General features: G+C 39.7%; 1 protein-coding gene across 3 annotated transcripts in view; it reads right to left on the bottom strand.

Moving 5' to 3' along the window:
- The window catches only part of LOC140463959 (alpha-1,6-mannosylglycoprotein 6-beta-N-acetylglucosaminyltransferase B-like), an 864,396-nt gene that overhangs the window by 38,831 nt on the left and 805,064 nt on the right, over positions 1-20,501 (bottom strand). For all 3 annotated transcript variants that reach the window (XM_072558468.1, XM_072558467.1, XM_072558466.1), the window contains one exon: positions 2,148-2,294. In XM_072558468.1, coding sequence (XP_072414569.1) covers positions 2,148-2,294 — 147 coding nt within the window. The remainder of the gene's footprint in view (positions 1-2,147; positions 2,295-20,501) is intronic.

Genomic DNA, 20,501 nt, shown 5'->3' with positions numbered 1-20,501 from the left:
TTGAAGCCAAGTGGTTGATCTGTAGTTTATTCTCAATTCAGTAGGAATGTCATTGATTGTATCTTACTGTTATGTAGGATGGATAATTTATATATAATACAGTATGATATACTGTATGATGTACCCTGAAGGTTGCTGCACAAGTGGATAGAGTGGTCAAGAAGGCATATAGTATGCTTGCCTTCATTGGATGGGGTATTGAACTGGCAAGTCATGTTAAAATTGTACAAGACATTGGTTAGGCTGCATTTAGAATACTGTGTACAGTTCTGGTCGCCACATTACCAATAAGATGTGGACGCTTTGGAGACAGTGCAGAGATGGTTTACGAGGATGTTGCCTGGTATGGAAGGTGCTAGCTATGACGAAAGGTTGACTAGGTTATGTTTATTTTCATTAGAAAAAAAGGAGATTGAGGGGGAAGCTGATTGAGGTTTACAAAATCATGAAGGGTATAGACAGGGTGAATAGACACAAGCTTATTCCCAGGGTGAAGGATTCAATAACAAGAGGTCAGGATTTCAAAGTGAGAGGTGGAAAGTTTAAGGAGGATACACGCGATATGTACTTCACATAGAGGGTGATGGGCATTTGGAATGTGTTGCCAGCTCAAGTGGTAGAGGCAGGCACGGTAGATTCACTTAGGATGTGTCTGGACAAATGCATGAGTAGGTAGGGAGCAGAGGGATACAGATGCTAAGGAATTGACCGACAAGTTTAGACAGTACATTTGGATTGGCTCCGGCTTGGAGGACCGAAGGGCCTGTTCCTGGAGTGTAAATTTCCTTTGTTCTCTTTGTACTCTTTGTTCTTTTTATATAATGTAATCTAATTTGGATTTTGAATTTTCAGATAGTGGCATATAGATTTTCTGTGCATTTAAAATGGTTAATGATTAATTTAGTATTTTTGTAGTCATGGTGATTTATTTTGAAACACAGTATTCGAGAGCAACTTGCTAGAAGTAATGGGGTTTTGTTTATATTGGGAGAGTTACAAATGGAAAACTTAAATCATTAGACTTTCAGACAAAAGATTCTGGAATTTTTCTTTGGGCTTAGGGAAACCATCCACAGCTTGAAAAAAAAAACCTTTCAATTTGGTCATTTGTAGGAGTCTTGGCTGAAGATGAATGTATAAAACAGTCATTCCAAACAATTTGAGGTAGTTTATAACTATTACAGAAGAGGTTACCTCTGAGTAAGAAATTTAGTTTAGAGATTCCAGGCCAGAAGTGTTTGGTTAAAACCTTGAAGGGGCTATTTGAAGCTGAGAATATCTGAGCTCAGTGGTATGAAAGAAGCTATCAGATTCCCAAGAATGGGGAATTGAAGTCACAGTTAAATTAAACCCTGTAACTGTGAAAGAGACGGAAATTCTCTTTGGCATAAGTACTATAAAGGAACATTTTGGGGATTAGTGGGATTATATTTTATCACATGTTTTGAATTTTTTACGTTTACATTATATGCAAATAATTTGGTTCATTTTATTTAGATTTATTTCTTGTTTGTAATAAACTTCTATTTTACTGTTAAAACCAGGTTTGCATCACTATGTGTTTCAGTAAAAGACCAGCTTGTTTCAACCAAAAAACAAAAATATGATCTATCAAGCCATGTTTCAATTTGGGATCAGGTTCATCCAGTAGCAACATCAGCAAAGATCATAAGACTAGGTATTGGAGAAGCTAGAAAGTAGAAAATGATACGGTTTTGTTTTGTGGTTACCTTACTGTAATAACATGTGATGAGAGTCTGCTCTCCTTGAAAAGTAACAACGACCTAATGAATGCATTTATTTACTTCTGCCTGGTTCATTGATGCTCTGTCACCACCACGAATGATCCTCTGCCATAGATGTTGTGATAATGAACACTTTGTGGTCATTGACAGAACAGTATGAGGAGATGAGCATAACTTCTTGCAGCAGTTCAAGGATGTAATTTGTGTTTTTGTCAATATGCATAGTTCCTCAGAAATTTTATCATAAGACCTATGGTGCCACATATTCTATGGAGTTGTTATAACTTGTGGACTACACCTTTTTTAAATGGAGCCTGATTTTCTTTAGTTCCATCCTGAGTTCCTTCTCTCCCTTTCTATGATAATGTATATGTTTTGTCCATGGATAATGCCATTACTTGCCTCTCTTGATGTGGGTTTCCCTCTGAAGAACTCATTGTTTTTTGAGTTGTGAGGTGGGTTGAATCGGGGTTGCAGGAAAATACATCCATTAGCAATGGCTTCCAGAGGGGCAGGTCCTTCATATGGGAACCCCAATCCAATGAAGAGCTAGAGAATAAAAGCAAAGGTAAAGATAAAGATAATTAGGAATCAATCGCTGATATGACAATGGTCAAGCAGGAAGCTACCAAGACCAGGAGAGACACAGTTTTAAACATGCATTGTAGGTAAGACTTGAAAGCTATGATTGATCATATTTCATCCAGTCAAGGTCAGCGCAGTTAGCTTTCAATGTACCAACACATCTCAAGGAACTTCATAGAGAAATGTGTTAACACAGACAATCAAAAATTTAGTCAAGCTTTTAAATAATGCTTTAAAGGAGGAAAGAGAGATGGAGTTGTTTGGAGAAGTCTAGAGCATCCAAACCCAGCAGCTAAAGGAGCAACCCCGCTTGGTCATGTATTTAGAACTGATTATATTCGAAAAGCCAGATTTGGAAGAGTTCAGAGGATTGTGGACTGGAGGAGATAACACAGGGGCAGAATTATAGGTGACTTTAGTATAGCAAAAAACTTATAAAATTGAGGTGTTGCTTAATTGGGAGCCAATGTAAATTATTGAGAACAGTGTTGATGGGTGAACAGGACTGTGCAAAAGACAGGTCATGGTCATTGGAGTTTTAGATGAGTTAAAATGATAGAGGGTGGAAGTTTGAGAAGGACAGCATTGGAATAATTAAGTTCAGATGTATCAAAGATAAGTTGAGGCAGGGAGTAAGTCAAGAAATGTTGAAAGTGGAAGTAGGAGATATTGATGATGGTGCAGTGATCTGATCAAGATCCCATGTGACTACGAGATTGTGAACTGTTTAATTCAGTCTCAAAAATCTAGTAAGGAAGGGGATGGAATTAATGGTGACAGAACAGATCTATGGAAGAGGGGCAAACTTAATTACTTTGGGCTTCTTAATATTTAGCTGAAGGAAATATTTGTTCACTCAATCTTTCAAATTTCTGCCAAGTGTAGGTCAGTATGGGACATGTTTCCATCAGTTCAATCTGGCCAATGGCTCCAACTCATTCTCCTTTTAATCTCATTGCAGTGTGGGCTGCTAGTGTTATCTCCCTTCTGCAGTGATTGCAGTGGACACACAATGCAGCACCTTCGGCTGGTGGACCATGGAGTAGAGAGGAAAGAAAATGTAGTCCTCAAAATGTTTCTTTAGCTCTAAATGAGCTGCTGGTTGAAAGGCAGTTTGGAGATATTAATTTCTTTTCCATAATTTCAATGACCACCATATTCTCCTTGGCACCTTCTCTTTTTCCCACTTTCCTCTTCATGAAGTTGCAAAAGCAACAATCTGGACAAATTGCTGAAGTTCCGAGCATTACTTCTTAATTATCATTACCAGTTGCATACTAGGAAACAGGGTGGCATGGGAGACAGTGAATGACATACCAGAGATATTTTTGATTCTGAGGATACAGTACTAGGTTTCTCTGCTCTATTTACTTCTAAACAATGTTATGCATCTGGTTTCATACATGCGGAACATCGTTGGGAAATCCAGCTGTTTGTGCTTGCATAGTGATATTATATGTTGCAATTATTACACTCATATTAACTAACCATATTAACAGTTGGAATGACATCTCTCATTTGGAACATACTAGAATCCATTACCAAGAAAGTAGCAGGACATTTAGAAATGGCATTATCAACACTGAATGTCCCACTATCAACATCCTGGGGAGGGTGACCACTAACAAGAAACTGAACTGGATTCATCACATAAATACAATGGCTACAAAAGCATAATTAGAGGATAGGAATCTTACAATGAGTAACTTACTTCCTACCTCCCCAAAGTCTTTCCACATCTACAATAAACAAGTCAGGAGTGTGATAGACTGCTCCCCACTTGCCTAGATGAGTGCAACTCCAACAACACCATCCAGAACAAAGCAGACTGCTTGATTGGTATCACATCTGCAAACATTGACTTCCTTCACCACAGATGCTCAGAAAAAGCAGTGTGTACCATCTACAAGATGCACTGCAGGAATTCACCAAGGGGCTTTAGAGAGCACCTTACAAACCTAAGACCACTTGTGTTGTATTTGGACTTCTGGAAGTGTTCAACAAGGTATCTCTCAAAAGGAAAAGTCATCCAATAAGAGCCCATGGTGTTGGAGGTAGTATATTGGCATATGTTTCATGGCGATCAGTGCTGTTTACAAAATATATGTTAATGACTGGGAAGAAGGATGTGGATATTCTGTAGCCCAAATTGCATATAATACATTTGCATAGGTGGAAAGGCATGATATGAGAGGGATAGAAACAGAGATATTGGTCAGTTATGTAAGTGGACAAAAAGTTAGCAAATGGTTTATAATGTTAGAAAATGTGAAGTTGTTAATGTTGGAAGGGAGAACCAAAAGAACAGAGAATTATTTAAATAGAGAAAAAACTACAGAAAGCTGAAACCCTTTGGAGTACTTGTACATGAAACACAGAAAGCTAGCACACAGGTGCAGCAGATAATCAGCAAGGCTAATGGAATGTCAGCCCTCGTTTCAAGGGATTGAAATAGGAAGTATTACTGTAACTTTACAAGGTGCTGATGAGACTACATCTAGAATACTATGAGCAGTTTTGGTCCTCTTATTTCAGGAAAGATATCATTTCATTGGAAGCTGTTCAGAGAGGTTTCACTAGGATGGTATCGAGGGATTGCCTTATGAGCAAAGGCTAAATAGGTTGGGACTCAACTCACTGGAGTGTCCTGCCTTGGAAGACTTCAACCCCAGGACATCAATGTGGACTTCACCAGTTTCCTCATTTCCCCTCCCCCCACCTTATCCCAGTCCCAACCTTCCAGCTCCGCACCATCCTCATGACCTGTCCTACCTGCCTATCTTCCTTCCCACCTATCCGCTCCACCCTCCTCTCTGATCTATCACCTTCATCCCCACCTCCATCCACCTATTGTACTCTTGGCTACCTTCTCCCCAGCCCTGCCCCCCCTCCCATTTATCTCTCCACCCCGGAGGCTCCCTGCCTCATTCCTGATGAAGGGCTCTTGCCTAAAACAATGATTTTCCTGCTCCTCAGTGCTTTTCCAGCGCCACTCTAATTTAGTCACTGGAGTTGAGAAGAATGAGATGTGGTCTAAGTGAAACATGTTGGATTATTAAGAGGCTTGACAAGGTAAATGCTGAGAGAATGTTTCCCCTCATGGGAGAATCTAGACCAGGGGGCATAGTCTCACCAATTTAAGACTGAGTTGAGGAGGAAATTCTTCTCTTAGAAGATTGTGAGTCATTGCAACTTCTTGCCACATAGGGCTGTGGGGCAGAGTCTTTGTGTATACGTAAGGCTGAGATAAATTCTTAATCAGTCGGAGATACAAGGTTACAGAGAAAAGGCAGGAAAAATGGATATGTTGAATGTCAAATCAGTCATGACCCTACTGAATGATGGAGTTGGCTCAAGGGTCCAAATGCCTGGTCTTATGGTTGCCTCGAAGGACAAGCAGATACCTGGTAACACCACCACCTGCAAGATTCCCTCCAGCCATACATAGAGTCAAAGAGATGTACAGCACGGAAACAGATCCTTCAGTCCAACTTGTCTATGCCAACCAGATTTCCTAGACAAATCTAGTCCCATTTGTCAGCTTTTGGCCCATCTTCCTTTAAACTCTTCTAACTCACATACCCATCCAAATATATATATTTTTAAGATTCCCGACAGTGTGGCACAACAAGTCCACACTGACCCTTTGAAGAGTAACCCCCCCCAGACTTCTTTCTCTGCATTTACCCCTGATTAATGTACTAACATTATGGGCAACTTAGCATGGCCTATTCACCTGACCTGCACATCTTTTAAAAGGTATCAAAGGGCCAGCTTTTTCATGCAGAGGGTATGGAATGAGCTGCCAGAGGAAGTGGTGGAGGCTGGTACAATAACAATATTTAAAACATATGGGCAGCACAGTGGCTCGGTGAATGAGAATACCATACAGGATGAAATATTTTTGAGCAATTTAGTCATGCTTCCTGTTTTTCTCTGTAAGGTTCTCCATTTATTTTCATTGTTTTGAATCTTTTTAAAAAATAATTATTGTACTTCTAGTCTGGTTCCTTCAAGGAAAAGAATTAAGCATCTTACTTGATTCTTTTCTGAGCCTACAAGAGGAACACTGAGAAAAACATTGTTCACAAATAAGCTGTAAACTACCTGAAAGGCTTCTTTTTTCCCCTCCAGTGACTAAAAATCTATAACTCTGGAGATTGACACAGTTTTCTCTGCTTTGTTTCCATCGAAAGAAAAGCTTCTGCCAGAAAGTGTGTTAACTCATGCATAGCCATAGAATGACAGTGTCATAGAGATGTATTACATGGAAACAGACCCTTCAGTCCAACTCATCCATGCTGACCAGATATCCTAATGTAATCTAGTCCCATTTGCCAGCAATTGGCCCATATTCCTTTAAACCCTTTCTATTCATATGTCCATCCAGATACCTTTTAAATGCTGTATTTGTACCAGCCTCCACCACTTCCTCTGGCAACTCATTCCATACCTCACCATCCTCTGTGTGAAAACATTGCCCCTTAGGTCTCTTTTATATCTTTCCTCTCTCACCCTAACCTATGCCCTCTAGGTCTAGACTCCCCCATCGCTGGGAAAAGACCTTGTCTATTTATCCTATCCATACACCTCATGACTTTATAAACTTCTGTACGGTCACCCCTCAGCCTCCAACACTCCAGGGAAAACAGCCCCAGCCTGTTCAACCTCTTCCCTATAGCTCAAATCCTCCAAATCTGCCAACATCCTTGTAAATCTTTTCTGAACCCTTTCAGGTTTCACAACATCCTTTTGATAGGAAAGAGACTGGAATTGCATGCAATATTCTAAAAGCAGCCTAACCAGTGTCCTGTACAGCTTATACTTAATACTCTGATCAATGAAGGAAGGCATACCAAACGTCTTCTTCACTACCCTATCTACTTGTGACTCTACTTTCAAGGAATGATGAACCTGCTCTCCAAGGTCTCTTTGTTCAGCAACACTCCTCAGGATCTTACTAAGGTCTTTACTTACACTTATTAAGTGTATAAGTCCTGCTCTGATTTGCTTTACCAAAGTGCAGCACCTTGCATTTATCTAAATTAAGCTCCATCTGCCACTCCTCAGCCTATTGGCCTGTCTGATCAAGATCCCGTTGTAATCTGAGGTAACCTCCTTTGCTGTCCACTACACCTCCAATTTTGATGTCACCTGCAAACTTACTAACTATACCTCCTATGTTCACATCCAAATCATTTATGTAAATGACGAAAAGCAGTGAAACCAGCACCGATCCTATGGCACACCATTGGTTACAGGTCTCCAGTCTGAAAAGCAACTCTCCACCACCATCCTCTGTCTTCTACCTTTGAGCCAGTTCTGTATCCAAATGGCTAGTTCTCACTGTATTCCATGTGATCTAGCCTTGTTTACCAGTCTCCCCTGAGGAACCTTGTCGAACACCTTACTGAAGTCCATATAGATCATGTATACTGCTATGGAGGCTGGTTGTGCCCTGGAGATTGATCAGTGGGTTAGGTTCATGGAATAAGACAATGTGATGCATGAGTTGAGATTTTCACTTTTTATTTGTCATGATTACCAATTGTGTGTTCATCTTTGCCTGTGCTATCGCTACTTATAATTCATCTAATGCATTTATCATATGTTTGCATCATACTACACTGTTTCCTGATTGTCTTGGTCCCATAGTCTCCATTGTTTTCATCGCATTTTCCTTTCACCTTTGCTGTGTATGCTTAAAAAAAGTTGCATGTCTTTGTAAAAGTAATAGAACAGCTATAGCAGTAATTTACAAAATATGGACTGCATCTTTCCACCCAATGGATTATGAATAGAAATGGCAATACATTGAAATAAACTTATAATTTAAACAATATTTATTAAATAATGCTTTTTTTTTCTTGGAGAATAGATGTAATGGGGCAACAAACACAAACTGCATAGAGTGGAGAAATATTTAAAGAGCACTATGTATTGAACAGAGGATTTTTAAGTGCTTGCTATTCTTAACAAATGAACAGATTCATACATAAAAGAGCAAAAATCCATGATTATTTGTTTATTTTCTTTTCCTTTAAACCTGTAAAATATCTCAAATTGAGTCAAAACAGAAGGATTGTGATGAAGGTTCATAACATATTGGTATCGAATGTGGAAGAAATATTAGTTTAGAGTTTCAGTTTGCAGTTCTGTGTAGATCTGACTTTTAAAGATAAAGGTCAGAAAGTAATTTTGAATAATTAATTGCAAACAGCATTTTGGCTAAATTATGACAAGCCAACTGGGAAATAATTGTGAAAATATTTGCAGATTTGCACTTTATAAGCTGGTGGTGGTGAGGCAGAAGTATGTTCAAGCAGAGAAAAGGCAATCAAACTATCCATAATAGCAGTGTTAATACCAGTCTCCAAGCTGTCAAAGCTCTGAAAAATTCCTGAGAATCGACGTGATGTTTAGGCAAAAGCCCTTCATCAGGACAGGCTTTTGCCCAAAACGTCACATCGATTTTCCTGCTCCTCAGATGCTGCCTGACCGGCTGTTCTTTTCCAGCACCACTCTAACCTAGACTCGGGGGATTTCCAGCATCTGCAGGCCTCACTTTTGCCTAGAATTCCTGAGAAGCTCTGTGTAATGATCCCAATTGATGTTAATACTGAACAAGTCAAATAATGGAGTGAAACCTGAAAAAACGGACCATAGGCTTTACTTTTGCATTTATTTACCACTATTATGCATGGGAACACCTCCCACCTTGTACATGGCAGGTACTCATGTGACTCAGCCAACGTTGTCTATCTTACACATTGCAGGAAGGATGCCCGGAGGCATGCTACATTGGGAAAACCGAGCAAAGGCTACGACAATGGATGAACGGGCACCGCACAACAATCAACAGACAAGAGTGTTCCCTCCCAGTTAGGGAACACCTCAGTGGTCCAGGACATTCAGCCTCGGACCTTCGGGTGACCATCCTCCAAGGTGGACTTCGGGACAGGCAGCAGAGGAAAGTGGCCGAGCAGAGGCTGATAGCTAAGTTCGGTACCCATATGGAGGGCCTCAACCGGGACCTTGGGTTCATGTCACATTGCAGGTGATCACCATTGCACTACACACACACACAGATATTCCTACACACACACACTCTCACATACTCACGGACACAGGTACATACAGACGTGCACACAGACACCCACACACACCCTTATATAGACACACACTCCCACACATGCACCCCCTCACAGACTTAACACACACACACACACACACTTTCTCACACTCACAACCCCCACCCCAGACAGACAGACACACACACAGACAGACAAAGACCCACATGCACACATATATTTTGTGTGGTGAATTTGTACTTGCAGAGTTACATTGCACTTTGCTCAAAAACTGCATACATTCATGTAGAACTCTGAGCTCAAAAACTGCATGAATTTATGTAAAACTCTGTTATCTCACTTTTTAGATTAGAATCAATCTAAACATCAGGTCATAGACAGAGAACACAGGGGGCTAACACTTTCAACATATTGTCTAGCTATCATCATTGTTAACAGCTAACCTGAGAATGCAACTTTTCAAAAAAAGGGTTTTGTGATTTACACATGAAAGAAGTGAAACTATCACTGTATTCTAACAGATGAAAGGCTTAACAGACAATCAATTTTTCAATGTATAATTTCAGTCACATCACACTGCAAATGTTTGCTATAAATTCTGTGTTACGATCGAGCTCTCATCAATCACCTGATGAAGGAGCGTCACTCTGAAAGCTAGTGTGCTTCCAATTAAACCTGTTGGACTATAACCTGGTGTTGTGTGATTTTTAACTTCCTTAAATTAATGAATTAAAAAGCCTTGTGGGACACCTGCATCTCCGGGACACCCACAACAATCAACCCCACCACCCCGTGGCCGAATATTTCACATCCCCCTCCCACTCTGCTGAGGACATGCAGGTCCCGGGCCTCCTCCACCGTGCTCCCTCACCACCTGGAGGAAGAACGCCTCATCTTCCACCTTGGAACACTTCAACTCCAGGGCATCAATGTGGACTTCACCAGTTTCCTAATTTCCCCTCCCCCCACCTTACGCCAGTTCCAACCTGCCAGTTCAGCACCATCTCATGACTTGTCCTACCTGCCAATCTTCCTTCCCACCGATCAGCTCCACCATCCTCTCTGACCTATCATTTTCTTCCCCACCTCCATCTACCTACTATACTCTTAGCTACGTTCTCCCCAGTCCCATGCCCCTCCCATTTATCTCTCTACCCCGGAGGGACCCTGCCTTATTCCTGATGAAGGGCTTTTGCCCGAAACATTGATTTTCCTGTTCCTCTGATGCTGCCTGACCTGCAGTGTTTTTCCAGCCAAACTCTAGCCTTGTGGGATGTCTAATTCTCTCACAACTAAATTCTTTCTGTTTGTAGAACCTACCACTTATGAACTTCTGCCTTGGCTATTTTAGAGACTGCTAAACCCCACTGTTCTTTTTACAAAACCTTTTCTCACTGAAAGAAACCTGCTTCATTCTGTGAAAGAAATCTACCCACTCACTAACCTTCTGGATGGTCTGTCTTTCTTTCGAAAAGAAAAGTTGTTTCTGTCACTGCCTTGTGATGTCATAGGAGACCTTATTGCTATGCACCAGCCCATTTATTTTCTCTCTTCAATCCTTGTTGTTTTCTTAAAAGCACTGAAATATTCACTTCAATGGTTTTTCAAAGACCATATTTAAATGCATGTAAATACATTTTCAAATTACCTGGTGCCACTCACAGAATTAATCTAAAATTAAATAATGTTATTCCTTCTTAACCCACACAATATGCAAATACAAAGCAAACTTTATATTGTACATAATACATTCATTACAGAAAAAATAACAGCAGCAGAAGAAAGCTGGAATTATTAGTAAGGAAGCCATCCTACAAGGCAGTTAAAGACATGGGTTTAGGAAACCCATTTTAAATCAAAAGTGAGCTGAATTAGCAGCTTGTTTTAAGAGTTAACTAAAGAAAATAACATCAAGTGAAATACACAGAAATCTATTAAAAGGAAACCAATTGTAGCTGTGCTAGTTTAGCAAAATTTATTATGGATATTGGGGTGACCTTTCACTGAGGTTTGACTTCCTGTGAGACTGTTGCTGGGATAAAAGGGATGGATCTTTCTTTCTGATATTTATAACGGTATCATTCCAATGATCTTATATGGAGTGATGTAATTCATGTTTTATTTCTTTTGTATGACAAACTTCTGTTCAACGTATAAAGGCAGCATCTTGTGAATATGTTCAGTAACTGACCTCCACATTAAATAAGAAGTAAAAACAAAATTCATGGTCTATCAAGCCAGGTTCACATTATAATTTTGTTTGTCTAGAATTACCATTAGTTGGAATCAAATTAGTTGGATCAGTTTCCAACGATTCACATAGATTCTTCTCAGATCCCATTGCATTATCCAATGCCTCATCAAATATGGTAATTCAGGATTCCAGTGTTAATTCGTACTTAATTCATTTAGTGTCATAAATGCATATAGACAGAAGTAGATCCTTCAGTCCAGCTCATTCTTGCCAACCAGCCATCCCAATCTGACTTAGTTCCATTGGCCAGCATTTGGCCCATATCCCTCTAAACCCATCCTATTCATATACCCTTCCAGATGCCTTTTAAACGTTGTCATTGCACCTGCCTTCACCACTTCCTCTGGCAGCTCATTCCATTCATGCAACATTCTCTGCATGAAAAAGCTACTTCTGAGGTTCTTTTAAAACCTTTTGGACCTACCCCCAAAAAAGACCGTGGCTTTTCACCCTATCCATGTCATCCATGATTTTACAAATCTCTATAAAGTCACCCCTCAGTCTCTGACACTCTAGGGAAAGAAGCCCCAGCCTATTCAGCCTCTCCCTATAGCTCAAACCCTCCAGTCCCAGCAACATCCTTATCAATCTTTTCAACACCCTGTCAAGTTTAACAAAATCCTTCCTATAGAGAGACGACCAGAATTGCACACAGTATTCTAAAAGTGGCCTCACCAATGCCCTGTACAACTGCAAGATTGTATCCCAACTCCTGTACTCAATGTTCTGACCAATGAAGGCAAGTGACCCGAACACCTTCTTCATCATCTTGCCAACTGCGATTCCACTTTCAAGGAACTATGTACCTGTATCTCTAAGTCTCTTTGTTAGGCAACACATTACAGGGACCTAACATTTACTGTAAAAGTCCCGCCCTGGTTTGCCTTACCAAAATGCAGCACCTCACATTTTTTTAAATTAAACTCCATCTGCCACTCCTCGGCCCATTGATCAAGATCTCATTATACTGTAAAATAATCTTCTTCACTGTCCACTTTACCACCAATTTTGGTGTCATCTGCAAATTTACTAACCATACCTTCCATATTCACATCCAACTCAATTAAAAAAATGACAAAAAGCAATGCACTAGCACTGATCCTTGTGACATGCTACTTGGTCACAGACCTGCAATGTGAAAAACATTCCTCCACCATCACCTTCTGTCTCCTACCTTCAAGCTGATTTTGTATCCAATTGGCTAGCTCCCCCAGATACCATTGATCTAACTTTATTAACCAGTCTACCATGTGGAAACTTGTCAAATGCTTTACTAAAGTCCATATAGATAATCTGCTTTTTTATTATAAACCACAGAATATTAGATTTATGCCATAATAAATGGAATACAACTAGCTCATAAAGAAAATTATCTTCAGCGGAGAACATATTGTGATAATTTGTGTACATTTAGTTTGGAGGTTTGAAAAGTCATTTTTGATTTGGGAAAACACATTTTCATACAAAAGGACAAAATAGCAAATATAGGAGATACAGGAGCAAAAAAACCCCATTTTGCCTAATGAAGCAAATTCTTCATTTTCATACAAAAGGACGAAATAGCAAATATCGGAGATACAGAAGCAAAAAAACCCCATTTTGCCTAATGGAGCAAATTCTTTTGTTGCAGTCACTGCACTGAGTAGAAGCAGAACTGAAAATGAGATACAACTAACTAGGTGCCAATTATCTTTAACAGTCTGCTTTGCAAAACGTGTTCTGAAGTTTGTTTAAAATCTAGCCCAGATTATAAAATCACATTCAATTACTGAACAGATTTTGCAGATAACCTTGATATGTGTCAATGTGATTTTCAGAAATTTTCATTTCATTCTAAAAATAAATTTTGCAAATTTGCCCTTAATTGGATTAGTTTAGGGGAATGGGAATATGTGTAATTTCCCTGGAGATCATGCATATGTGAGTGAGAGATGCACGCATTGAGAAACATGTATTTGCATGACACTGACAACAACATCATATAAATATGAAACATAATGCTGTTTGTAATGTTAATACTGTATATGAGAAATGCACATGTGAGATATGCACAACAATGTTCATAAAGTATTCAATCAAGGGTAAAGATTCACATTATATGGGTTTTGGGTAATACTATAAATAGACAAACCAGGTCAATGACCCCAATCAATATATCAGTAAAAGCTAATGCACAGGTACAGAAAGTAATCAAAGAGGCAAATGGAATGTTGCCCTTTACCTCAGGATGGCTGGAATGCAAAAGTAAGAACTGTATACTTCAGCTCTTCAGAGCCTACGCCAGACCCTGGTACTGCAATTCAATTCAGAGTGCTGAACCTTAGGAAACCAATATTGATGTAAGAGGAAGTACAGCAAAGACTCACCAAAATAGTAACAGGGCTTGAAAAACTAAATCATGAAAGGGTAATATTAAATTACGCTCTATTGCCTTGAGTTTTCAGAAGTCTAAGGGATGATCTAATGGAGGTCTTCAACATTATAACTTGGGATTTAACAGCTTGGACACAGTAAACTCATTCTTTGAACAGGACAAAGTGGAAGTGAAATTAGGATACATTTATATTCATGTAATAGGCATTTAAAATATAGAATGCTATAGCCCAAAACCTGTCAAGGTAATTGGAAGTTTTAAGAAAAAGATCACTAGATTTTTCCAGGGTAAAGGTATCAGGTGATATGGAGTGATGGTGGCGACATGTTTGAGTTATGTATAAATTAGTATTGAACTGAATAACACAATGGACCAAAAGGATTAAGTAATATACTGCTCTTTCTGAATATTGGTAAGGCACTAAGGGTCTTATCAGCATGTGAGAGACCCTGAACCGCCTTTTCCAAGGAAGGCCTGCTGGATCACACATCAATCACACAGTCTCAAGGGAACTGATAGATCTTCACTGCATTTCAAGACCCTGAGGATGGAAATCCTGCTTAGAGCAGGTCAGAGTCCAATAGTGCTTGTGCTCAGCAGTGCCATAATGTGGCTGCTGGCAGAAGGACAATCTTGGAGTCCCAGGATTGTGAAGGCAAGTGATGGGGTGGGTATGGGGGTTTGGGTCCAGAGTTGAGGAAAGGGGGCAGTAGTGGCAGAGGTGAAGGCAAGGCGGTGGCTGTCAACAGGCATTGCCTGTACCTGCTAACCAGTCCCATAATCAGACACTGATTACCTGTGACCCTATAAGGTGACTAACTGCATGCAGTGTACCAGCCATATTGTTGAACAGCAACAGGCTCACCCACAACTGGATTAATCCCTGTGGCGACAGACTGAGCATGTGGTGGTCTTTAATTTGTCACTTAAATGCCTCAGCTGGTGGCAGGACAAGAAAGCTGGCCAATGGCCTTTCAGAGCGCAATAAAAATTGAAGGGTAACTGCGTATGCCACCACTCAATCTAATTAAGTGTCCTTTTTGCCTTCAAGCTCACCGTCTGCAGGAGCAGAAGATTCCACCCTATGTTTAAATTGCAGTCAGGATGCCTTCATTCTCTCACTAATACAATCATGCACCAAGAAGATATCACTTCTGGTGCAAGCACATTACATGTTTCTTTGTAATTTCTTTGCAGTCCTCGTGGCCAAAATGTACAATAGTTTCACAATATATAAACATGACCATCACTGTCCATCCCTCACATTTGTAAAAAAAAATGTAGTGTCACACTGCATTAACACATTTGGATTAAAAAGGCACCATTGTGGACTGTACTGGGCTAAATCTTTCTGCAGTCCATGTCCCCAGCTCCATTGATTAGTTGTTTTCCTGCTACAAGTTTAGAAACTTTTTTGTAGCATAGCTGCTGCAAGAGTGAGTTGATAATGTCCTGAAGAGAGAAATAAGCCACTTGAAACTCTGATTGTTGGGACCAATAATGTGTTTACAATCAATAATATTTCAGGAATAAGTAAAAAACAGAGGAGTGACTGAGAAGAAGGGTAATTTAGGATTCGTGTGGTTGAGTCGAATCTGACACAGAAGTGAAGTAAGGAAAATGGAAAAAAAATTAGACATCTAAAAGAATGAGATTTCTCAGTTTAAGTGTTTAATTTTTGGGTGTCAGAGATTGATTGTTGTAAAAATGAATTTTTAAATTCATTCACAGGATGTGGGCATCACTGACGAGGCTAGTGTTTATTGCCTCTCCTTAATTTCCCACAGGGCACAATAAGAGTCAACCACAGTGTTGTGTATCTGGAGTCACATGTGGGCCTGATCGGTAAGGATGACACTTTCCTTCCCTCCAGGCATTGGTGAACTAGATGGGTTTTTCTGACAATCGGCACTGACAATTCATGGTCATCATTAGACTTTTAATTCCAGATTTTTAACTGAATCCAAATTCCACCATATGCCATGGCAGGATTCAAACTTAGGTTCCAAATCATCACCATGATCTCTGGAGTAATAGCCTGGTGGTAATACCTGCATGGTAGGCCAAAAGAATGCCGCCACTGGTTGTTCTTCCTACACTAGTGTGGGGGCTATCTAGTCGTGTGCAGTCAAGGATGAACAAAAAGTAAGTCTCAGTAGAACAGGTACTATCTTCGATAACAAGAAATGTTTTATTACATCTTCATCTTATACATAGTGTCGCTTCAGCTTCACTTAGATTAACCCTTTCATATCCATTATCTTGGTGTGGTCTATGAAGGACCATGCATTTCTTTTTCACAGCTGGAGGGACAATTGGTTATGAGTGTAACCAATGAGGCTTGAAGGTAACCACTCCACCAGCATGTGGTAAGGTGAAGAGGCAGATTAGGGGGATTGAACCCACATGGTTGATGTTAGTTACATCACACTACAGGTATCTAGACAACTGTGCTATCCAACTCCTATTCATTACCTTACACAACAATTGTCATTACAATGAAGTATCCCTTTGTTACGCTGCAAATTACTAGGTTTAATATCGAATGGACAATTAACATAAAAATTTATCAAGTTTTTAGAAACAATGCAATGCTAAGGGCAAGATGCCACATGTGCGAAACAAATGGGGAGTTTGCTTAGCTTAGATGAATCCCTTCATCTCCAATATCTTGGTATAGTATGGAGCCATAGTCCACAAAGGACCAAAGGCATCCCTCTTCATTAGAAAGAGATAATTGGTAATACATATGCTGAAGGTAACAATTCCAAAAGTGCAGAGTAATGTGAGAAGGCAGCAAGGTCTGAGGATTTGCAACTCTTACTGTATCTCTTAAGGCCCATTCCTGATCCATTTGCACATTAATAACAGTGTAAATCATGAACATGCTATTATTTTATCAGGAAGATTGGGCTGATCATGTTTACTTTATCTCCCAAGAATCAGAAATTAAACACCGTGACCTTTTAGCCTCCTTTTTTATTGGATAGAAGGAGATGATTTAACCACTGATTCTGTTGTTATTCTGACTCCTATTAGTCAATGAACCTGTGTAACAAGGGGGAGGTGATGACCTAACGGTGTTATTGCTGCACTGTTAATCCAGAACCTCAGTAATGTTCTGGGAACTGGGTTTGAATCCCACCATAATATATGGTGGAATTTAAATTCAATAAATATCTGGAAATAAGAGTCTAATGATCAGTATGAATCTATTGCCAATTATCAGAAAACCCCCATCTGGTTTACTAATGTCCTTTAGGAAAGAAAATTTTCATCCTTACCTGCTCTGGCCTACATGCCAGATTGTGGTTGACTCTTAACTGCCCATAAAGGATAGGCAAAAATTGCTTGCCTAGCCAGTTATGCCTCATCCTGTGAATGAATAGAAAGAATGAAAAACTACTGACTACTTTTTATTTAAAAATTACAAAATGAAAGTTTGAAGGAAACACTGACAAAGAGCTGCTCTGAAACAATGTTTACCTCTGCAGGAATTGTAAAATAAATCGTCAGGGAGGTAAAGTACACATTCTCTTCTGCATTTTTGACAGTGTTTTGGCACTGGAAGCTCAGAGCTCAACAGAAAAAAAAACAGCTTCAGTGTTCAGAAATACAGTTGAGATTAAAAGAAGCTACTGTAATATAGTGCTGATGACTGACAGTCTAATTTTTCACATCGATTGATTAATACAGGCTGAAATTTTATTCCTTATAGAGTTCAAGATCTTACAAAAGAATTGCATGGAACTGTGTGAAGAAAGAAACTGTGCAATTATTTTAAAAAGTTTGCATTGTTTTATCTATTGATTGGAAGATATCATAAACTGAAACTTTACTAGTCAATTAAGATAACAAATCATTCAATTTTACACAGTTATAAACCATCATAAAATAAAGCTTTCTAAATTTGCAGTAGCTTCTTTGTTGAGCTTCTTTCAATTACTTTCAAAATCCTTTAATATAAGACCTGAATTATGTTGTTGCTCACAATACCATTTTGCTTTGTCTAAGTGCCAATCTGTTGTGAATAACATATCAGTTTTCTACATTCCTCATTGAAAAGAAATCAATAGAGTAAGACATGCCATTTGTCCTCCTCTTTCACAGAAACTGGTCTCAAACCCTGGGTCCTTGGCACTTGTTCACATGTTTTCTTTATGCTATTTTGTCTGCAGATAATGCCTAAGGCTTGCCAGCATGCTCCTGGTTCTCATTTGAATTGATGCTATTTTGGTACTGATTTAGTACCTGTGCAGGAATTGTCTACCAAAACTATACAATGTAGCTGGGTTGTCAATCAGTATTCAATGCTAATATCATACCAACAGTACCATTGTGGAGCTCTATACTCCAGCTCATGTCAAATGCTAACTATATACAGCTGAACATAGGCCGTATTCAGTCACAAAAAGGACTTGCTTGTCCAGTACAACATATACTGATCAACAATTCCTTTTATGTTCTTTGCTAATTGATTTCTACTGGCTCTTGCTGAGATTGTATCAGAGCCTGGAAGTGTCCGGAATTGTTTAAAGTTGCTGAATTCTATCGGCAGTGGTGTGACTTGGACTGAGCAACTTTTAAGGAGTCAGCACAAACCACTTCAACTGAGATTTAGATGCAATAGCATCCTCCCGGGACTCCAGCATCAGAAAGAGAATGAACAGAGGAAACACAAAGCAGAACAAGCTGCAGGAATAGAGAGGAGAGGTAGAAAGAGAAAGGTTTTCACACAGTGTGGTAAGAAAGCAGTTGTCCTGGCTGAATTTTAGCAAGGAACACTCTATTAAGTATTTCTACCTCACTAAAAATGCCTCCATTTAAATCTGACACTTGCACCAACCACAGCTACAACGTCAAAGCAGGGAAACGACATCATCACCAATGGTCAGAGCATTGAGTAGAGGAGTTGGAAGATTGTGTTGCAGCTGTACAGGACATTGGTTAGACCACTTTTCGAATATTATGTTCATTTCTGGTCACCCTCCCATCGGAAGGATGTTGTGAAACTTGAAAAGGTTCAGAAAAGAGTTATAAGGATGTTGCCAGGGTTGGACTATAGGAAGAGGCTGAATAGGCTGGGGCTGTTTCCCTGGAGTGCCGGAGGCTGAGGGGTGATCTTATAGAGGTTTATATAATGATGAAGGGCATGGATAGGGTAAATACACAAAGTCTTATCCCTGGGTTGGAGGAGCCGAGAACTAGAAGGAATAGGTTTAAGGTGAGAGGAAAAAAATTTAAAAGGGAGCTAAGGGGCAACATTTTCATGCAGAGGGTGCTACATATATGGAATGTTCTGCCAGAGGAAGTGGTGGAGACTGGTACAATTACAATGTTTAAAAAGCATCTGGATGGGTATATGAATAGAAAGGGTTTAGAGGGATACGGGCCAAGTGCTGCCAAATGGGATTAGATTAGTTTAGGATATCTGGTCAGTATGGACGAGTTGGACCGAAGGGTCTGTTTCCATGCTGGATATCTGTACGATTCTATGGCTGTGAAGCTTACACAATAGTGATGAAACTTTGAGTGTCTGGCTTCTTTCAGACTAAAAAATGGGCAGTGACTGGGTGGTCTGGTTGGCCCCTGTGAGACTTGAGCTGAAAATATTTGTAACATCTCCATTTCACTGATCATTATTGCATAAAGACGCTGATGTTTTTATTCCAAAAGAGCCATGTACACTTCATTGTCTCTTGTGTTATGAACCCAGCTGATAGGTAGGTTGGACAAATCAGACCCCAGAATGAAACCTGGCTTGATCGGCTTCAGATTGTCATTTACAATTTGGTCACTGTGATGGCCAGTCACTGAAAATATTCACAGCAGCCAATGTGCTTTTATTTGAAGAACAAATGTAAAGAAGCACAAACTATTTTATGCAGTATAAAAATTATTTGAAATGGTTTTGTAAAAATATCAGCAATAAAGATTCAATCCATTTTCCTGCAATCACTGCCATACAGATAGTTAAACTGAATGGACATCCTGTTTCCTCCTTAAAGTTCCTTGTTTAGCTGGCTTGGTTGTTCTTGGTTTCTTTCCAGCAAATGTTGCTGTTCATAGAGTCATAGAGATGTACAGCACGGAAACAGACCCTTCAGTCCAACTCGTCCAGGCCGCCCAAATATCCCTAACCAATCTAGTCCCACCTGACAGTACTTGGTCTAAACCCTACCATTCATATACCCATCCAGATGCCTTTTAAATGTTGCAATTGTACTAGCCTCCACCACTTCCTCTGGCAGATCATTCCGTACAGGTACCACCTTCTGTGTGAAAACATTGCCCCTTAGGTCTCTTTTATATCTTTCCCTTCACACCCTAAACCTATGCCCTCTAGTTCTCACTTCCCCACGCCAGGGAAAAGAATTGTCTATTTATCCTACCCATGCCCCTCATGATTTTATAAATCTCTCTAAGGTTACCCCTGAGCCTCTGACGTTCCA

Source organism: Chiloscyllium punctatum, chromosome 39 (assembly GCF_047496795.1).
Source record: "Chiloscyllium punctatum isolate Juve2018m chromosome 39, sChiPun1.3, whole genome shotgun sequence".
NCBI lineage: Eukaryota > Metazoa > Chordata > Chondrichthyes > Orectolobiformes > Hemiscylliidae > Chiloscyllium > Chiloscyllium punctatum.
The sequence above is the reverse complement of the archived record's forward strand: the minus strand, read 5'-3'. Positions and strand labels throughout refer to the sequence as shown.